Genomic DNA, 16,696 nt, shown 5'->3' with positions numbered 1-16,696 from the left:
TGGGCTTTTAAAACCATGGAAGGTCCTGGCTGGTTGGCTCAGTGGCAGAGCATCAGCCCGGTGTGTGGAAGTCCTGGATTCGATTCCTGGCCAGGGCACACAGAAGAAGCGCCCATCTGCTTCTCCACCCCTCCCCCTCTCCTTCTCTGTCTCTCTCTTCCCCTCCTGCAGTCAAGGCTCCATGGGAGCCAAGTTGGCCCGGGCATTGAAGATGGCTCCATGGCCTCTGTCCTCAGGTGTTAGAATGGCTCCAGTTGCAGTGGAGCAACACCCCAGATGGACAGAGCATCGCCCCCTGGTGGGCGTGCCGGGTGGATCCCGGTAGGACACATGCGGGAGTCTGTCTCTCTGCCTCCTCCTCTCCACCCCCCATCCCCAATTCTCACTTCAGAAAAAAAAACCCGTGGGAACACACAAAGGATGAGTTTTTCTGCCCAAACTGCTGACACGTGACTGCAAGCACACAGAGATGTGCACTCTCAGTCACTTACTGCACAGACCCCGAGGACAAAGCCACATGCCAGGCACGATCGCTGCTCTCCCCTTTGCAGAGGGGAGAGGAGACATGCACGGAGCGCAGCACAAACTGTGGAGGGGCCAGGCCCATGAGCAAGGGGCAGAGGTTTTGCTCAGGGTGTCTGGAGGAGGGGACATCCCACGAGAACTCAGAGGGGAGGAGGAAGCGCACATACCTGAGCCATGGACATGTCCCCCTCCCAGAGAGATCCCTCCCCAGGCCTCAGCTTGCCAGCCTCCTTCGGAGGTTTGGCACCCCCACCCTGGCTGCTGGCGGAGGGTGCTCACTCTGTTCATGTCCAGCCAGCCGGCCTCCAGCACGTTGCCCTGTGGCAGGCAGAGCTCTAAGGCTGAGTTCAGGAAGTGGTCGCAGTTCTCCCCGTCGCCCATGAGGATGCACACATAGGCTGTCAGGTGGTACAGCCTTGGGTAGAAGACCATGCCGGTGGTATTCAGAGTCACCAGACTGTTTAAGTCCTGAAGAAGAGACAGCATGTTAGAATCAGAGAGGGGTCCTAGACAGCCTTGTTTCCTCCACATATGATTTGGGGACAATTTCAAGGATACAAGTAGTCAAGTAAAGAAGTGTATTAGAGAGACAGACATGGAAAGGAATAGAGATAAGATAATGGATTATCAGGCTCGAGTAGGTGGACGTACCAACATCTACCTCCCAGGACCAAAGTGGATTACAAACTAATTTTATGAACTATCATCTGGAAAAACCAACTTTGGACTAAACTAAGAGGACTCTTCAACCAAGGAACACTGAAGAAGCCACACAGAGACTGGTAGGAAAAGTGGAAATGAGGAAACACAGAGAGGGCTGCCCAGCTCCCCAGAGCGAACGGCAGCAGGGAGAGACTTGCGTGGCGGGAAGTGAGTTTAGCAGAGGGGGAAGGGTACTGAGCCCCAGGAATAAAGCCCCAGCCTGCAGCCCCAGAGCCCAGAAGAGGCATAAGGACAGTATTTAGCTGGAAACAAGTCAGGATACTGTTTTTGAGAAAGAGTCTGATTTCTCAGACCCAGGATCCTTCTTAAAGGGACCACGCAGAACATCTCTCTCATAACCACCCACCCGGGGCTCCTGGAGACAGGGGGAAAGAGGAGAGGACCAGAGTAACAGGAAGAGAGTGTAATCTAGGAGGCACAGGGAGAAGCATTTGGGGAGATAGCCACCCTAACCCCTGGGACGAGTCACTCCCCAAAGCTGAAGTGAATATTTCCCCCGGAAACAGCAATACCAGCAAAGGGAAGCAGGAGAGCAGCCAAACAAGCTCCCCCACGCATTCAGAGCAGAGTCGCATAGAAGGAGGGAGCTTTTGGGTCTACAGTAGTGAGTCTTAGGGTCCGAGCTGCAACGCCCCCACCCACGCAGCTGAGGGCGCGCTGGAGGGCGGGCAGCAGCGGGAGACAAAAGTGCGGTTCTGCTGGCAGGGGCGGAAGCCAGCTGGCCACCACTGGGCTCAGGTGTGAGCTCAATCTTGCCCGGCTGGGGAGAAGGGGGCATGCAAAAGCAGTCAAGCTCAGCTGCCAGCAGCCTGTAATCCAGCCTGCAGGAAAAGGGCGGGAACCCTGGAAAGGGTGGAGACCAGCCCCTGAGCAAGGGCAGAGGAGCACAGCCCTGCCCTGCCTGTGCAACCCAGGCTTGCCCTCTGACTTGGTACTGGCTCCTCCCGCGGGGGTGGAGCCAAAAGCCCAGAAGAGGCGGAGTTCTGCTATTGAGCTGAGCTTGGGAACGCAGTCCTGCCCGTCAGTAGAACCAAGGCTAGCAGCCTTTCCTAGAGTGGGCTCCTCCTGCAAGGGCAGGGCGAAAGCCCGGAAACAGGCGGAGACCCGCAGCTGAGCAAAGGTGCTCACCAGTGCCCTCAGGACCGAGCATAACGTCACACATGGGGGCTGGGCAAAGGTCAAGGCCACCAACACTTGTGCACCCGAGCACATGAGCACAGCCACTCCCATGAAGAGAAAATGTGGAGGCAGAGAAATACAACACAAATAAACCAAGAGAAATCCCCAGAAAAGGACCTAAGTGAATCAGATATAACCAAATTACCAGATGCAGAGTTTAAAATAACGATTGTTAGGATGCTCAAAGATATCAGAACAACCATAGATGGCCATTACAAAAACCTAAATAAAGAGATAACAAAAATAAAAAAGGACATTGAAATAATAAAGAATCAGTCATAAATGACAAATACAATAACTGAAATAAAGAATACAATGGAAGGAATTAAAAGCAGGATGGATGAAGCAGAGAATCGAATCAGTGATTTAGAGGACACAATAAATAAAGGCACGGAAGCAGAGCAGAAAAAAGAAAAGAGACTCAAAAAGTCTGAGGAAACTCTAAGAGAGCTTTGTGACAACATGAAGAGAAATAACATCCGCATCGTAGGGGTTCCTGAAGAAGAAGAGAAAGAACAAGGGATAGACTTTGTTCAAACATATTATAGCAGAAAACTTCCCCCAATTAAGGCAGGAAAACATTACACATGTTCAGGAAGCACAGAGAACTCCATTAAGGAGAAACCCAAAGAAACCAACACCAAGACACATCATAATTAAAATACCAAAGCTAAATGATAAAGAGAAAATATTAAAAGCTGCTAGAGAAAAAAAGACTGTCACCTACAAAGGAGCCCCATAAGGATGACTTCTGACTTCTCAACAGAACACTTGAGGCCAGAAGGGAATGGCAAGAAATATTCAAAGTAATGCAGAACAAGAACCTACAACCAAGACTACTTTATCCAGCAAGGCTATCATTTAAAATTGAAGGAGAAATAAAAAGCTTTACAGACAAAAAAAACCAAAACTCAAGGAATTCACTGCAACCAAACCAAGGCTGCAAGAAATGCTAAGGGACCTGTTGTAAACAGATCAAAGGAAAAAAAGAATATAGCAAAAGAGGAATACAGTTTCAAAGAAAAAAAATGGCAATAAACAATTACATATCAGTAATAACCTTAAATGTTAATGGATTAAATGATCCGATCAAGAGACATAGGGTAGCTGCGTGGATAAGAAAACAGGACCCATACATATGCTGTCTACAAGAGACACACCTTAAATCAAAAGATGCACACAGACTGAAGATAAAAGGATGGAAAAAAATATTTCACGCAAATGGAAATGAAAAAAAAGCTGGGGTAGCAATACTTATATCAGACAAAATGGACTTTAAAACAAAGACCATAGTTAGAGATAAAGAAGGTCACTACATAATGATAAAGGGAGCAATCCAAAAGGAAGATATAACCATTATAAATATCTACACACCTAATATAGGAGCACCTAAATATATAAAGCAGACTTTGATGGACTTAAAGGGCGAGATCAACAGCAATACTATAATAGTAGGGGATTTCAATACCCCATTAACATCATTAGATAGATCCTCAAGAAAGAAAATTAACAAAGAAACAGCAGACTTAAAGGACATATTAGATCAACTCGATTTAATAGATATCTTCAGAACCTTTCACCCTAAAACAGCAGAATATACATTCTTCTCAAGCGCTCATGGTACATTCTCTAGAATAGACCACATGTTAGGGCACAAAAGCGGGCTCAACAAATTTAAGAAGATTGAAATCATATCGAGCACTTTCTCTGATCACAATGGCATTAAACTAGAAATCAACCACAATAGAAAAATTGAAAAACATTCAAACACTTGGAAACTAAATAGCACGTTATAAACAACGAATGGGTTAACGTTGAGATCAAATAAGAAATTAAAAAATTCCTAGAAACAAACGATAATGAGCATACATCAACTCAAAATTTATGGGACACAGCGAAAGCAGTCCTGAGAGGGAAGTTTATAGCATTACAGGCATACCTCAAGAAGCTAGAAAAAGCTCAAATAAAAAACTTAACCCTGCATCTAAAAGAACTAGAAAAAGAAGAGCAAGTAAAGCCCAGAGCTAGTAGAAGGAAGGAAATAATAAAGATCAGAGCAGAAATAAATGACATAGAGGCTAAAGAAACAATACAGAGGATCAATGAAACCAGGAGCTGGTTCTTTGAAAAGGTAAACAAGATCGATGGACCTTTAACAAGACTCACCAAGAAAAAGAGACAGAAGACTCAAATAAATAAAATTAGAAACGAGAGTGGAGAAATAACAACTGACACAACAGAAATACAAAATACTGTAAGAAAATACTATGAAGAACTATATGCCAAAAAACTAGACAACCTAGATGAAATGGACAAATTCCTTGAATCATATAATCTTCCAAAAATCAATCTGGAAGAATCAGAAAACCTAAACAGACCAATTACAACAAATGAGATTGAAACAGCTATCAAAAAACTCCCAAAAAAGAAAAGTCCTGGGCCTGATGGCTTCACAAGTGAATTCTACCAAATATTCAAAGAAGAACTAACTCCTATCCTTCTCAAACTATTTCAAAAAATTCAAGAGGAAGGAAGACTTCCAAACTCCTTTTATGAGGCAAGCATAATTCTGATTCCAAAACCAGGCAAAGACAACACAAAAAAAGAAAATTATAGGCCAATATCCCTGATGAACTTAGATGCAAAAATCCTCAACAAAATATTAGCAAACCAGATCCAGCAATATATGGAAAAAATCATACACCATGATCAAGTAGGATTTATTCTTGGGAGGCAAGGCTGGTACAATATTTGCAAATCAATCAATGTGATTCATCACATAAACAAAAGAAAGGAGAAAAACCACATGATAATTTCAATAGATGCAGAAAAAGCATTTGATAAAGTCCAGCACCCATTCATGATCAAAACTCTCAGCAAAGTGGGAATACAGGGAACATACCTCAACATGATAAAGGCCATCTATGACAATCCCACAGCCAACATCATACTCAATGGGCAAAAATGAAAAGCAATCCCCTTAAGATCAGGAACAAGGCAGGGGTGCCCCCTTTCACCACTCTTATTCAACATAGTTCTGGAAGTCCTAGCCACAGCAATCAGACAAGAAAAAGAAATAAAAGGCATCCAAATTGGAAAAGAAGAAGTAAAACTATCATTATTTGCAGATGACATGATATTGTATATAGAAAACCCTAAAGTCTCAGTCAAAAAACTACTAGACCTGATAAATGAATTTGGCAAGGTGGCAGGATATAAAATCAATACTCAGAAATCAGAGGCATTTTTATACACTAATAATGAACTGTCAGAAAGAGAAATCAAGGAATCAATCCCCTTTACCATTGCAACCAAAAAAATAAAGTACCTAGGAATAAATCTAACCAAGGAGATTAAAGACTTGTACTCGGAAAATTATAAAACATTGATAAAAGAAATCAGGGAAGATACAAATAAGTGAAGGCATATACCGTGCTCATGGTTAGGAAGAATAAACATCATTAAAATGTCTATATTACCCAAAGCAATTTATAAATTCAATGCAATACCGATTAAAATACCAATGACTTACTTCAAAGACATAGAACACATATTCCAAAAATTTATATGGAACCAAAAAAGAACACGAATAGCCTCAGCAATCTTGAAAAGGAAGAAAAAAGCGGGACGTATCACATTTCCAGATATCAAGTTATATTATAAGGCCATTGTACTCAAAACAGCATGGTACTGGCATAAGAACAGGCACATAGATCAATGGAACAGAACAGAGAACCCAGAAATAAACCCACAGCTCTCTGGACAACTGATATTTGACAAACGAGGTAAGACAATACAATGGAGTAAAGACAGCCTCTTCAACAAATGGTGTTGGGAAAACTGGACATCTACCTGCAAAAAAATGAAACTAGACCACCAACTTACGCCACTCACAAAAATAAACTCAAAATGGATAAAAGACTTGAATGTAAGCCGTGAAACCATAAGCATCTTAGAAGAAAACATAGGCAGTAAGCTCTCTGACATCTCTCGCAGCAATATATTTGCTGATTTGTCTCTACAGGCAAGTGAAATAAAAGACAGGATAAACAAATGGGACCTTATCAAACTAAAAAGCTTCTGCACAGCTAAAGACAATAAGAACAGAATAAAAAGACAAACTACACAATGGGAGAATATATTTGACATAGCGTCTGATAAGGGGTTAATAACCAAAATTTATAAAGAACTTGTAAAACTTAATACCAGGAAGACAAACAATCCAATCCAAAAATGGGCAAAAGAAATGAATAGACACTTCTCCAAAGAGGACACACAGATGGCCAATAGGCATATGAAAAAATGTTCAACATCACTAATGATTAGAGAAATGCAAATTAAAACCACAATGAGATATCACCTCACACCAGTCAGAATGGCGTTCATTAATAAAACAACACAGAATAAGTGCTGTTGAGGATGTGGAGAAAAGGGAACCCTCCTGCACTGCTGGTGGGAATGCAGACTGGTGCAGCCTCTGTGGAAAACAGTATGGAGATTCCTCAAGAAATTAAAAATCAAACTGCCTTTTGACCCAGCTATACCACTGTTAGGAATATACCCCAAGAACACCATAGCACTGTTTGAAAAGAAGAAATGCACCCCCATGTTTATGGCAGCATTGTTCACAATAGCAAAGATTTGGAAACAGCCCAAGTGTCCATCAGAGGATGAGTGGATTAAAAAGCTTTGGTATATATATACTATGGAATACTACGCAGCCATAAGAAATGATGACATAGGATCTTTTACAACAACATGGATGGGCCTTGATAACATTATACTGAGCGAAAGAAGTAAATCAGAAAAAACTAAGAACTATATGATTCCATACATAGGTAGGACATAAAGATGAGACTCAGAGACATGAACAACAGTGTTGGGGTTACAGGGTGGAGGGAGGAGAGGGAGGGGGTTGGGGGAGGGGAGGGGCACAAAGATCATGGCTTTTCAGCATTTGCCATATTCCCCCCATAATCTATAGACAGACAGCAAATATTTACGTATGGTGTTTCCACTATAAAGACTGCTGTCTTAGGGACAAATGCTGATAATCTATTCCAGCAGTTCCTCCTTCTTCAAAGACTTATATGTCAACATAGAGCTCCATGTTTCATAGGACATACTCAAGCTCACTCCATGCTCCCTGGAGCTTTAGCACAAGGGAATGCCCCCCCCTTTTTTTTTGTAGTATTTTTTCTTTTATTTATTTATTTTTTGTATTTTTCTGAGGATGGAGATGGGGAGGCAGTCAGACAGACTCCTGCATGCACCTGACTGGGATCCACCTGGCATGCCTACCAGGGGGGAATGCTCTGCCCATCTGGGGTGTTGCTCTGTTACAACCGGAGCCATTCTAGTGACTGGGGCGGAGGCCATGGGGCCATCCTTAGTGCCCGGGGTGGCTTTGCTCGGGTGGAGCCTTGGCTGCGGGCGGGAGGAGAGAGATGAAGAGGAAGGAGAGGGGGAGGGGTGGAGAGGTAGATGGGTGCTTCTCCTGTATGCTCTGGCCAGGAATTGAACCCGGGAATCCTGCACACCAGGCCAATGACTCCGTCGGGTCTACCATATCATGCTTTTTACTTAAAAAAAAAAATTTACATTTCTTTTGAATGCTGATGAACAGGAGACACCAAATCTTTTTCGCCTGCAAACTACTACCTTCTTTATTAGATCTAGCTAATAACACTGTTTTGTCTTTTTCCAAATAGCTCCAGATATATGGAAAAGATTTATATAGGCGGATGGGGATCCTCAAACCCCTCAGCGAGATCTTCTGAGAATGGCTTTTAAGATATCTAGAGGCAGAAAAAGCCCAATAGAGATCAGGGGAACTACCAGCTTTTAGGATACACCCTTAAAGGCTCCACCGCCCCAAAGGGGTCTCATAGGATGCCATCTGGGTCCTGCTTCAATAGTGGAAAGGAAGTTCATTGAGCTAAAGCCTGCCAGGCTTACACGCCTCTGCTGTGAGGAAACAGGGACACTGGAAGGTGGGCTTCCCCCTCGCTCCTCTAAGGGAGGGTTCAGTCTCTTCCAGCCCTGCTCCAGCCACCTATGACCTAACCTTGCCCAGAAAGCTGGGGTTTGCCACTGAAGGCTGAAGGTACCCAGGGCCGTCGGCCCCATCTACGACACTGTGGACGAGCCTAGGGTATTTCTTCCAAGAAGCAGGTAAACTGATCTCATTTGCACAAGGGCCACTTAACTATGTTTTGCCTGAATAGTCAGGTTTTTTATTCTTCCCTCAAAGATCTCTGTTGTGGGTGTTGATAGTACTATTTTCTGCTGCTTTGCTTAATATATAGTGTTTCCTTTATCCCTCCTACCTCAATGCCCCACTCATATTTCAGGCTGGGACCTACTCCTAATTTAGAGCTCTCTTTCCTCCTTTTGCCAACTTGTATTATGAATTTACCTTTGCCACCCAGCTTAGTGTATCCCCAGGTTCCCTTTACCATGCCACAGTCACAGAGCTCCAGGGAAAAGCACCCTGGTCTCAACTCTCCAGGCAGAGGAGAACAGAAGCTCCATATCCACGCATGCTGCAAATGGCTTTTTCCAGTCTACCTGAATCATTACCAGCTAGAAGCAGCGGTCATTGGGACTTGGACATGAGCTGCAAAGTATAGAATTGTGACAACAATTCCAGTGCCATGCGGACTTTTCCTGTGGGGAACTTTCCTGGACTCCTGCTCCCTGTGACAGCTCCTAACAGACTGAACTGTGGTTGGGTTGCATTTTTCAGGGATTTGGCATGGTGATGGGGCCAACTTGGACTTGGTGAACATGTTAAGGACTACTCTTTTATGGATTCTTGCTGTATTGGCCAAGAGTTTGCTTAAAGGCTTTTAATCACTGTAAAAAAAAAATAGAGGACTGGATGAAGAAGATGGGGCACATATACACCATGGTATACTATTCAGCTAGGAGAAATGATGACATCAGATCACTTACAGCGGAATGGTGGAGTCTTGGTAGCATTGTGCGGGGTGAAATAAGCGAATCAGAAAAAAACAGGAACTGCAGGATTCCATACATTGGTGGGACATAAAAGTGAGACTAAGAGGCATGGACAGGAGTGTGGTGATTACGGGGGGTGGGGGGAGGTAAGGAGGGAGAGGGGCAGGGGAGGTACAGAGAGAACAAGATGGAGGGTGGCAGAGGACGATCTCTCTTCAGGTGATGGGTATGCAACAGAACTAAATGACAAGATAACCTGGAAATGTTTTCTTTGAATGTATGTACCCTGATTTATTGATGTCACCCCATTAAAATAAAAATTTATTTATAAAAAAAAAAAAAGATAATGGATAGCAGGTTGTCCACCTAGAACCAGAATGCGATAGGGGTGGGCTCATTAGCCTTTCCCTGCAACCACCATTTAAAACATGTATTTCTTCTTTTGATTACCAGAGCAATATAAGAAAATTGTTCAGAATTTAGGGGAGGATGAAAAGAACAGTTGAAAATATAAGAATCACCCATTACCCTAACACTCAGAAGAAAATATTTTAAATATTTGGGTATATGCTTTCCTACCTTTTTATTTCTCTACCTTCAGATACTAATCATATGGCAGGGTAACATTTGTTTTTCTCATTAAACATTCTGTTATGAACATTTTTCAATGACGTGATTCTTTCATATCAAGGTTCATGAATTCAGATGTTGACAGGAGCCAGGCAGGTGACACGGATAAGCAGGCTAGATGTAGCCAAGAAGCACGGGGGTTGGGGGGGTATATCACACTGGAGAAAGGGTGCCCTAAGTGTCACCTTTTCGGCCTGGTGTTGTCAGCTACTCCAGTTTTTAAAAGAAGGGTCAGAAGTTTAGATTTTTAAAATATGAAATATCCCAATGTTTAAATGCAGCATTCCAGACTTAACCAATCTGTGTTTTGAAGGGCGCAGAGTTTTTGCATTTTCTCCTACAGCTTTGATAGTACAAACCTGACATCAGCATCTTCATGGCCACATTTTCTTTTGTCATCTGACTGTTTCGTAAGATAAGTCCCAGGAGGAGCAGTACTGGGACAAATGGTGTGCATGTTTTAAAGGTACTTAAGCATTTGGCTAGAATGCTCTCTAGAAAGCTGAGGAGACTGCTCTACAATATGACGGTGACATAAGTAACAATCGCTGGAGGAAGAGAGAAACCCATTCAAGGAGCCAGTGGCCTTGGAAACCAGAGGGCAGCCTCACCTTGAGTACTTCAACGCAACTGTCTTGTGCAAGCGTAGGCTGGTTTTCGATTTCCTTTGGAAGGTGCAGAACTCGCGCCTCCATGTAGCTGCACATTCCTTGGAGATAAAGAGCTGTCGGCGTCCTTCTTGGGACTAGATTTTTAGCTTTCTTGAAGAATAGCTGAAATGTGTCCCACTTCTGAAGTCTGGCGTACCTGCACCAGCACAGAAAAATAAGGAAGGTCAGTGTTTCCCCGGGAATGGGCTGATTTTCTGAAGTTGGCCTTTCTGGAGGTGGTCCCAGTAATGTGGGTCTCAAGAAACTATGGGAAGTGACATGGTATGGAGCAAGAAGAGAATCTTCTGATGGTTTGAGATGAATGGAATCCTTGGGAACATTCGGGCCATGTTAGCCACTATTTATGTGACTCTTTGGACTCTTTAAGAAGTGAAGCCAATCAGGGCCCTGGCCGGTTGGCTCAGCGACAGAGCATCGGCCTGGCGTGCGGGGGACCCGGGTTCAATTCCCGGCCAGGGCACATAGGAGAAGCACCCATTTGCTTCTCTACTCCCACCCCTCCTTCCTCTCTGTCTCTCTCTTCCCCTCCCGCAGCCAAGGCTCCATCGGAGCAAAGATGGCCCAGGTGCTGGGGATGGTTCCTTGGCCTCTGCCCCAGGCGCTAGAGTGGCTCTGGTCGCGGCAGAGCGACACCCCGGAGGGGCAGAGCATCACCCCCTGGTGGGCAGAGCGTCACCCCTGGTGGGCGTGCCGGGTGGATCCCGGTCAGGCGCATGCGGGAGTCTGTCTGTCTCTCCCCGTTTCCAGCTTCAGAAAAATACAAAACAAAACAAAACAAAACAAAAAACAAAAAGAAGTGAAGCCAATCAGACACTTGTAGGTACAACTTCTAGGACTTGAAAAGATCGCTCCAATTCCAAACAGAGGTGGCCTCGGCCAGTACTAATCCAAGTGTGGGCAAGGCTGGCAGCAGCAGCATCACTTGGATGCTCCTTAGAAATGCCAGCTCTCTGGTGACTGTTCAGACCTGCTGAGTCAGACAGACTCTGGGGACGGGGCTGGGAATCTGGGTTAATGAGCTCTCCAAGTGACTGTAGTCACATGAAGCATGAGAAGCATGACCTAGTCCACAGCTGTTGAAACAACGCTCCAGGTAAGACAGAGTAGAGCAAGAAATTAGAATGACTTTTGGCCTTTAGATTCCTTGAACTTGAACTCACATAGGCAAGTTATTTGACTTTGAACTTTAATCTCTTCGGACTTTAACTGGCAAGGGCAATTAATTTTGGGACTTGACTTTCTCCTAAGGAATTCTGATAATAAGAGGAGCTCTCTATTCCAATTGGAATAGCTCTGGTCTGTAGCACTTTATACAGGAACGTCTTCATATTGTCATTTTAACCTCTTCACGAAATCTCCAAAGAAGGCTGCATATATATATAATTTGAGCTGGGAGGTAGAGCACGAAATGGCTTCCAGTCTTGGAGACAGCTGAAGGAGAAAGTCAATTAACGTTCCGAGCCACACTGGTCTACCTCCTTGACATCAAGGCCATGGCCGCGGGCTTGCTGAGTTAAAAACTTAACAAGGTAAAAGATTAAGTCTGGGGCTCACTGTGCTAGCAGCTTACAGGGCTGCTTCTTTCTCGGTTCTGACCTTGCCTTTGATGTTAGGGCTCTACTCTTCTTTCTGCCTCCACAAGGGGGGGGGGCACCATAGTTTCCCAGAACTGTCTGACCCTGGGAGCCCACTTGCTTGCAGATATTAGCCATGACTCCCAACTCTACCAACAACGGTTTCTCAGTGTGATTAGAGCTTGGTGGGGGTGGGGGTGGTGGGGGTGCTATTTATCAGTCTCCCTCAAACTGCAACCCTCCTTGGAGAAGTGCTCTTCCCTCAGTATATCTTTCCCACCTTGGTGGAAGGGCATGAACTAGTTAGTGATCCCTAAGGTGTCTCAGGGTCAGTCCACCCTTCAATCTGTCTCAGCTATAATTTATAAATACTTTTACTTTCTTTCTCTTTTTCTTTTTTTTTAATTTCAAAGAATTCTCGTTCAGGACTGAAGGTGTTCAGATTTGGGGATGTAGTGACAGACCGCCCGTTATTACCAGACAGCTACACACGAATAAAGGCCCAGGAGGAGGCCGTTCTGGAACTTGAGGATTCTGTTGTCCTCGTTTTGGCGGATGAACTCCAAACATTCGTCAAACGGCCTGTAAATAAAGCCTGCAGAGAGAAACAGGAGAGCTTTGCTGGTGGGTGAGGGTGGCTCCCAGGAGAACTGCCCACTGTGGGGAGAGGTCTCATCTCTGCTTTCTTGTAAGTCCTGGAGGTCCCCTAGATTGCCATGACCACATGACTGTACTGCCCGTGGTGGCCGAGTCCCCACTTTTGTGAATGTGTGTGCAGACATGACACAATTCCTGTCGACCAGGCGGAGTAAGGTTCAAAGCAGCCCTCCCCACTTCCCCTCCCGCAACCATGTCTCATTTGAAGCAAATTGGCCTCGGTCACTGAGGATGGCTCCATGGCCAAGCCTCTGGTGCTAAAAATAGCTCAGTTGACAAGCAATGGAGCAACGTCCCAGATAGGCAGAGCATTGCCCCCTAGGGGACTTGCTGGGTGGATCCCCATAGAGGTGCATACAGAAGTCTGTCTCTCTGCCTCCCCACTTCTCACTTAAGAAAAATTAAAAAAAAAGAAAAAGCAGCCCTCCCTACTGAGCCCAAGGAGTCCCCGTTGGTGCCGCTGGGGACTTCCCCAGCCCCACACCCATGCTTCCCAGTCGGCAACAATATCTGCAGGCCCTTCTAAATTCTTGTGGGGAAGAGAATGCCCGGGTGGCCTTCTGGTTTACTGTGTACACTGAAGGCTGCCACCGTGGGGTATCCTGAAGGGTATCCAGATTTGCCCTCCAAGTCACCAACAGGCACCAGTACGCGGAGTGCTCACCGTCAGCAGTCCAGTCCTTCATTCTCAAGCCTGACACTACTCAGTGTACCCTGCTAAGTAACTAGATGCCCTAGTCAAGGACACATATAGCGACACTGTCAGTCACTCTCACTTGTGTGTCAACTGATAGGACACTGTAACTGGCAGCTTATGGCCAACAGCTTCCTCCAGACGAAGTTCTCTTCCTTGCTGGTCTCACAGTCCCCGCACCCTCCCGATGGCTCCTTGGCTCGTAACACTAGGCTCGCCCCTTGCCTTCCTGCCCCTCTTTCCAGCCAGAGCCCTAGTGACCCCAGAGCCCTAGCCCTGACAGCTGCCACACCACTCCAACACGAGTGTCGCACCCTAGTCTCTTGTCAAGTCCAAAGCCACGCTTACCAGAATAGAGCATGATGTCAAGGCAGAGGAAATAGAAGATCGCCTTGCTGCAGATGTTGTCCTCTTTTACAGAAAGATCCCACAGCCACCCAAGCACCTGGGCCAGATGCTTGTATCTGCAGCAGAGAAAAGCTGGTCAGGTTCAAAAGGGTCAGGGCAGAGGCTTGAGCAGCCCTGGTCCAGTCTCAGTCCTGCCCGGTAATTCAGGACCAGATGCAACCCTGAAACCTCAAACCCACCCTGAAGTCTCCTGCGGGCTCTTTGTGCAAGCTGTCCTTTCATGAGCCCCCATGTCCGGGCGGCCAGGGTCAGGCCACGTCAGGACTCCAGTCCTTGCTGCTAGTCTCTGGGCATCGCCTCACTCATGAGGCTTTTCCCATTCCTTCCACCTGGCAGGGGTGGAGACCGATCCCTCAGTGGGGACAGCTGTCTGACCTTCCTCCAGTCATAGAACAGTCAGATGAGAAGGGGTAAGTGTGGCAGAAGTCTGGGGAAATGGGAAGAGAGCCATGGTTTCTAAGGGGTGAGGATTGTCAATGACACCATCTTGCTGTAAACCCTCCTCTCGTCCCCACCCTATGGCCAGGGTAAAGTAAGCCCAGAACACTCCATGACTATGACTTTCTCCCCCTCAATTTGGAAAATGCTTTAAGACACATACCTGTTTTGCAGAAAGAGACATCTCCCAAGCCAGCAGAGAACCTTATAGTGTTTGTTGGGGTGATGGAGCAGCGCCCACATATGCTGGGCACGAGAGCCTGAGGAGGAAACCATTCCAGCTCATCTCTGGGTACTGCTTGAACCTGCGTGTCCCGTCCTGCTCAGCCATCCCTTACCTAAGTCAATGGCCAGGTCCAAGTAACCCATAGTGAACTTGGTGTAGCCCAGTGTGTCGGCCACATATGCCACGATCTCAATGCTCTCGCCTTTCAGGGGGAGGCTAGAGATCAGCTCCATGACCGAGACTTCATACTTGTCCCACAGGCTCTGGTAGGTCATCTGGTAGTGCAGTGAGTAGTCCAGGTAGGCCTTTGTAATCTGAAATGGCAGGTAGGAGAGAGAAGGAGTGAGACGGGATGGAACCCCAAGCAAAAAGCCCAGACACATTGCCCAATGTCTGCTGGGAATGGCCCTAGCCACCTGGCCAAGCTGTGGCTTTCTACCCCACAAAATTAGAACTCGGTTCCTGCCGCCTCTTTATGAAGTCACCAGGGACAAGCTTGCCCACAGAAGCCTTAAACAAGAATATTAATTTTTGTGGAAAAAAAATTAAAAGCAATAGCTTCTATATGCAGATATGTGATTGCATAGCAGAAAGTCTGGAAGGAATCACTCCCACATGGAAATAGTAGTTACCTACTTGTTGGGATTGGACAAAAGATTTAAGGGAGAAGGGGGACTTTACTTTTTACTTTATGCACTTCTGTGACGTCTAATCTTTATTATATGCGGTTTAAGTGTCTGTTTGTCGCCGATAGCTTATTGGTTGTTTGCGTAACTGTACTAGCCAGTGGGGTGAAGTTGCCATGGCTGAATGCAAATTGAGCGGGTCAGGGGGAAGGTGAACATTTGTTTGCATTGGCAATCATCTGCTTTTGAAACAATTTAAGGCTGAACGCAAATTGAGCATGTCAGGGGGAAGGTGAACATTTGTTTGCATTGGCAATCATCTGTTTTACATAAAAACTACATCTTAACGTAATTTCTTTTAAGAATGCCTCCTAGAAAATACAGCACTGAAGAGGAGAGAAAAGGAGCTAAAGCTGCACAAAAACGGCTTTCTCGACAAAAAAAAACCACTGAGCAGAGAAAGACAAGGCTTGCTTCAGTCACAGAGCAAATGCGTCTTTCTCGGCAAAATGAGACTGATGAGCATAGAGAAATAAGGCTTGCCTCAGATGCAAGACAAAAAAGCCTGTCTCAACAAAATGAGTCCCTTGAACAAAGGCAGGAGAGAAATGCAAAAAAAACCCCGACAGAGTAATGCTGACCAAAACGCAAAAAGGATTAAAACAGTTTCAAACGGAGAAACTTTAATTTTTGAGTATTCCTCTGGTGACATGAATATTAAATGTGAACACTGTCAGTCCTTAAACTTCAAGTTAGAGACTAATCAATTTGACCGTGGCAAGAAAGGATTTTCTCAATGTTGCAAGTACAGAAACATTGTAGTTCCACTAATTGCACTCTACTTTAAGCAATTAAGCAAGTAGAAAGGGGAAACCCCATGGGGCACTAAGCAAAGGGGCGTCCTCGCCGCCTGCCCTGGGTAATTCAGTTAGAATTAGCAGACACCTTTGCACAAATCATTTTAATTACAATTTATAATATCTAGAACAGCGGTCATTTCGTATGACCGCCGGGCTTTCTAGTTTGTTATAACAAGCATGCATTACTGTTGAACTTAACCAAAAAGGAAGGTGGTTTTGCTTTTTTAGAGCATGTTTCAAATAACATTACCAGAAGGGAAGGTGAGCCAGAAATGGTAGCAGAAGAGAGAGGATTCCTGGGCACATGAAAAGTCCAGTTCTCTTGGTCCCAATACAGCCTACAACTGCATCATTCAGACCAAGAACACTGAGTCCAACTGCTTGCTGTAGGGGGTGGGGAATACGGGGAGGTCTTGCGGTTTGCTAGAGGTCAGGCTGCAGGAGGGCGGGTCCAGGAAACTGCGCTCCCTGCTCCTGCTGTCTGTTCCGATGCCCTGGCTGCATTTGAACACCCCGGGGAGT

General features: G+C 45.4%; 1 protein-coding gene across 3 annotated transcripts in view; it reads right to left on the bottom strand.

The window, feature by feature from the left end:
* LOC136395923 (adenylate cyclase type 10-like) overlaps positions 1-16,696 on the bottom strand; it is a 62,917-nt gene that overhangs the window by 289 nt on the left and 45,932 nt on the right. For all 3 annotated transcript variants that reach the window (XM_066371460.1, XM_066371464.1, XM_066371461.1), the window contains 6 exons: positions 14,801-15,002; positions 14,626-14,722; positions 13,965-14,080; positions 12,743-12,860; positions 10,632-10,827; positions 805-993 (listed from right to left, as the gene is read on the bottom strand). In XM_066371460.1, the coding sequence (XP_066227557.1) occupies positions 805-993; positions 10,632-10,827; positions 12,743-12,860; positions 13,965-14,080; positions 14,626-14,722; positions 14,801-15,002 (918 nt within the window). The remainder of the gene's footprint in view (positions 1-804; positions 994-10,631; positions 10,828-12,742; positions 12,861-13,964; positions 14,081-14,625; positions 14,723-14,800; positions 15,003-16,696) is intronic.

Source organism: Saccopteryx leptura, chromosome 2 (genome assembly GCF_036850995.1).
Source record: "Saccopteryx leptura isolate mSacLep1 chromosome 2, mSacLep1_pri_phased_curated, whole genome shotgun sequence".
NCBI lineage: Eukaryota > Metazoa > Chordata > Mammalia > Chiroptera > Emballonuridae > Saccopteryx > Saccopteryx leptura.
Note: the sequence above shows the minus strand (reverse complement) of the source record. Positions and strands in the feature narration are given on the sequence as shown.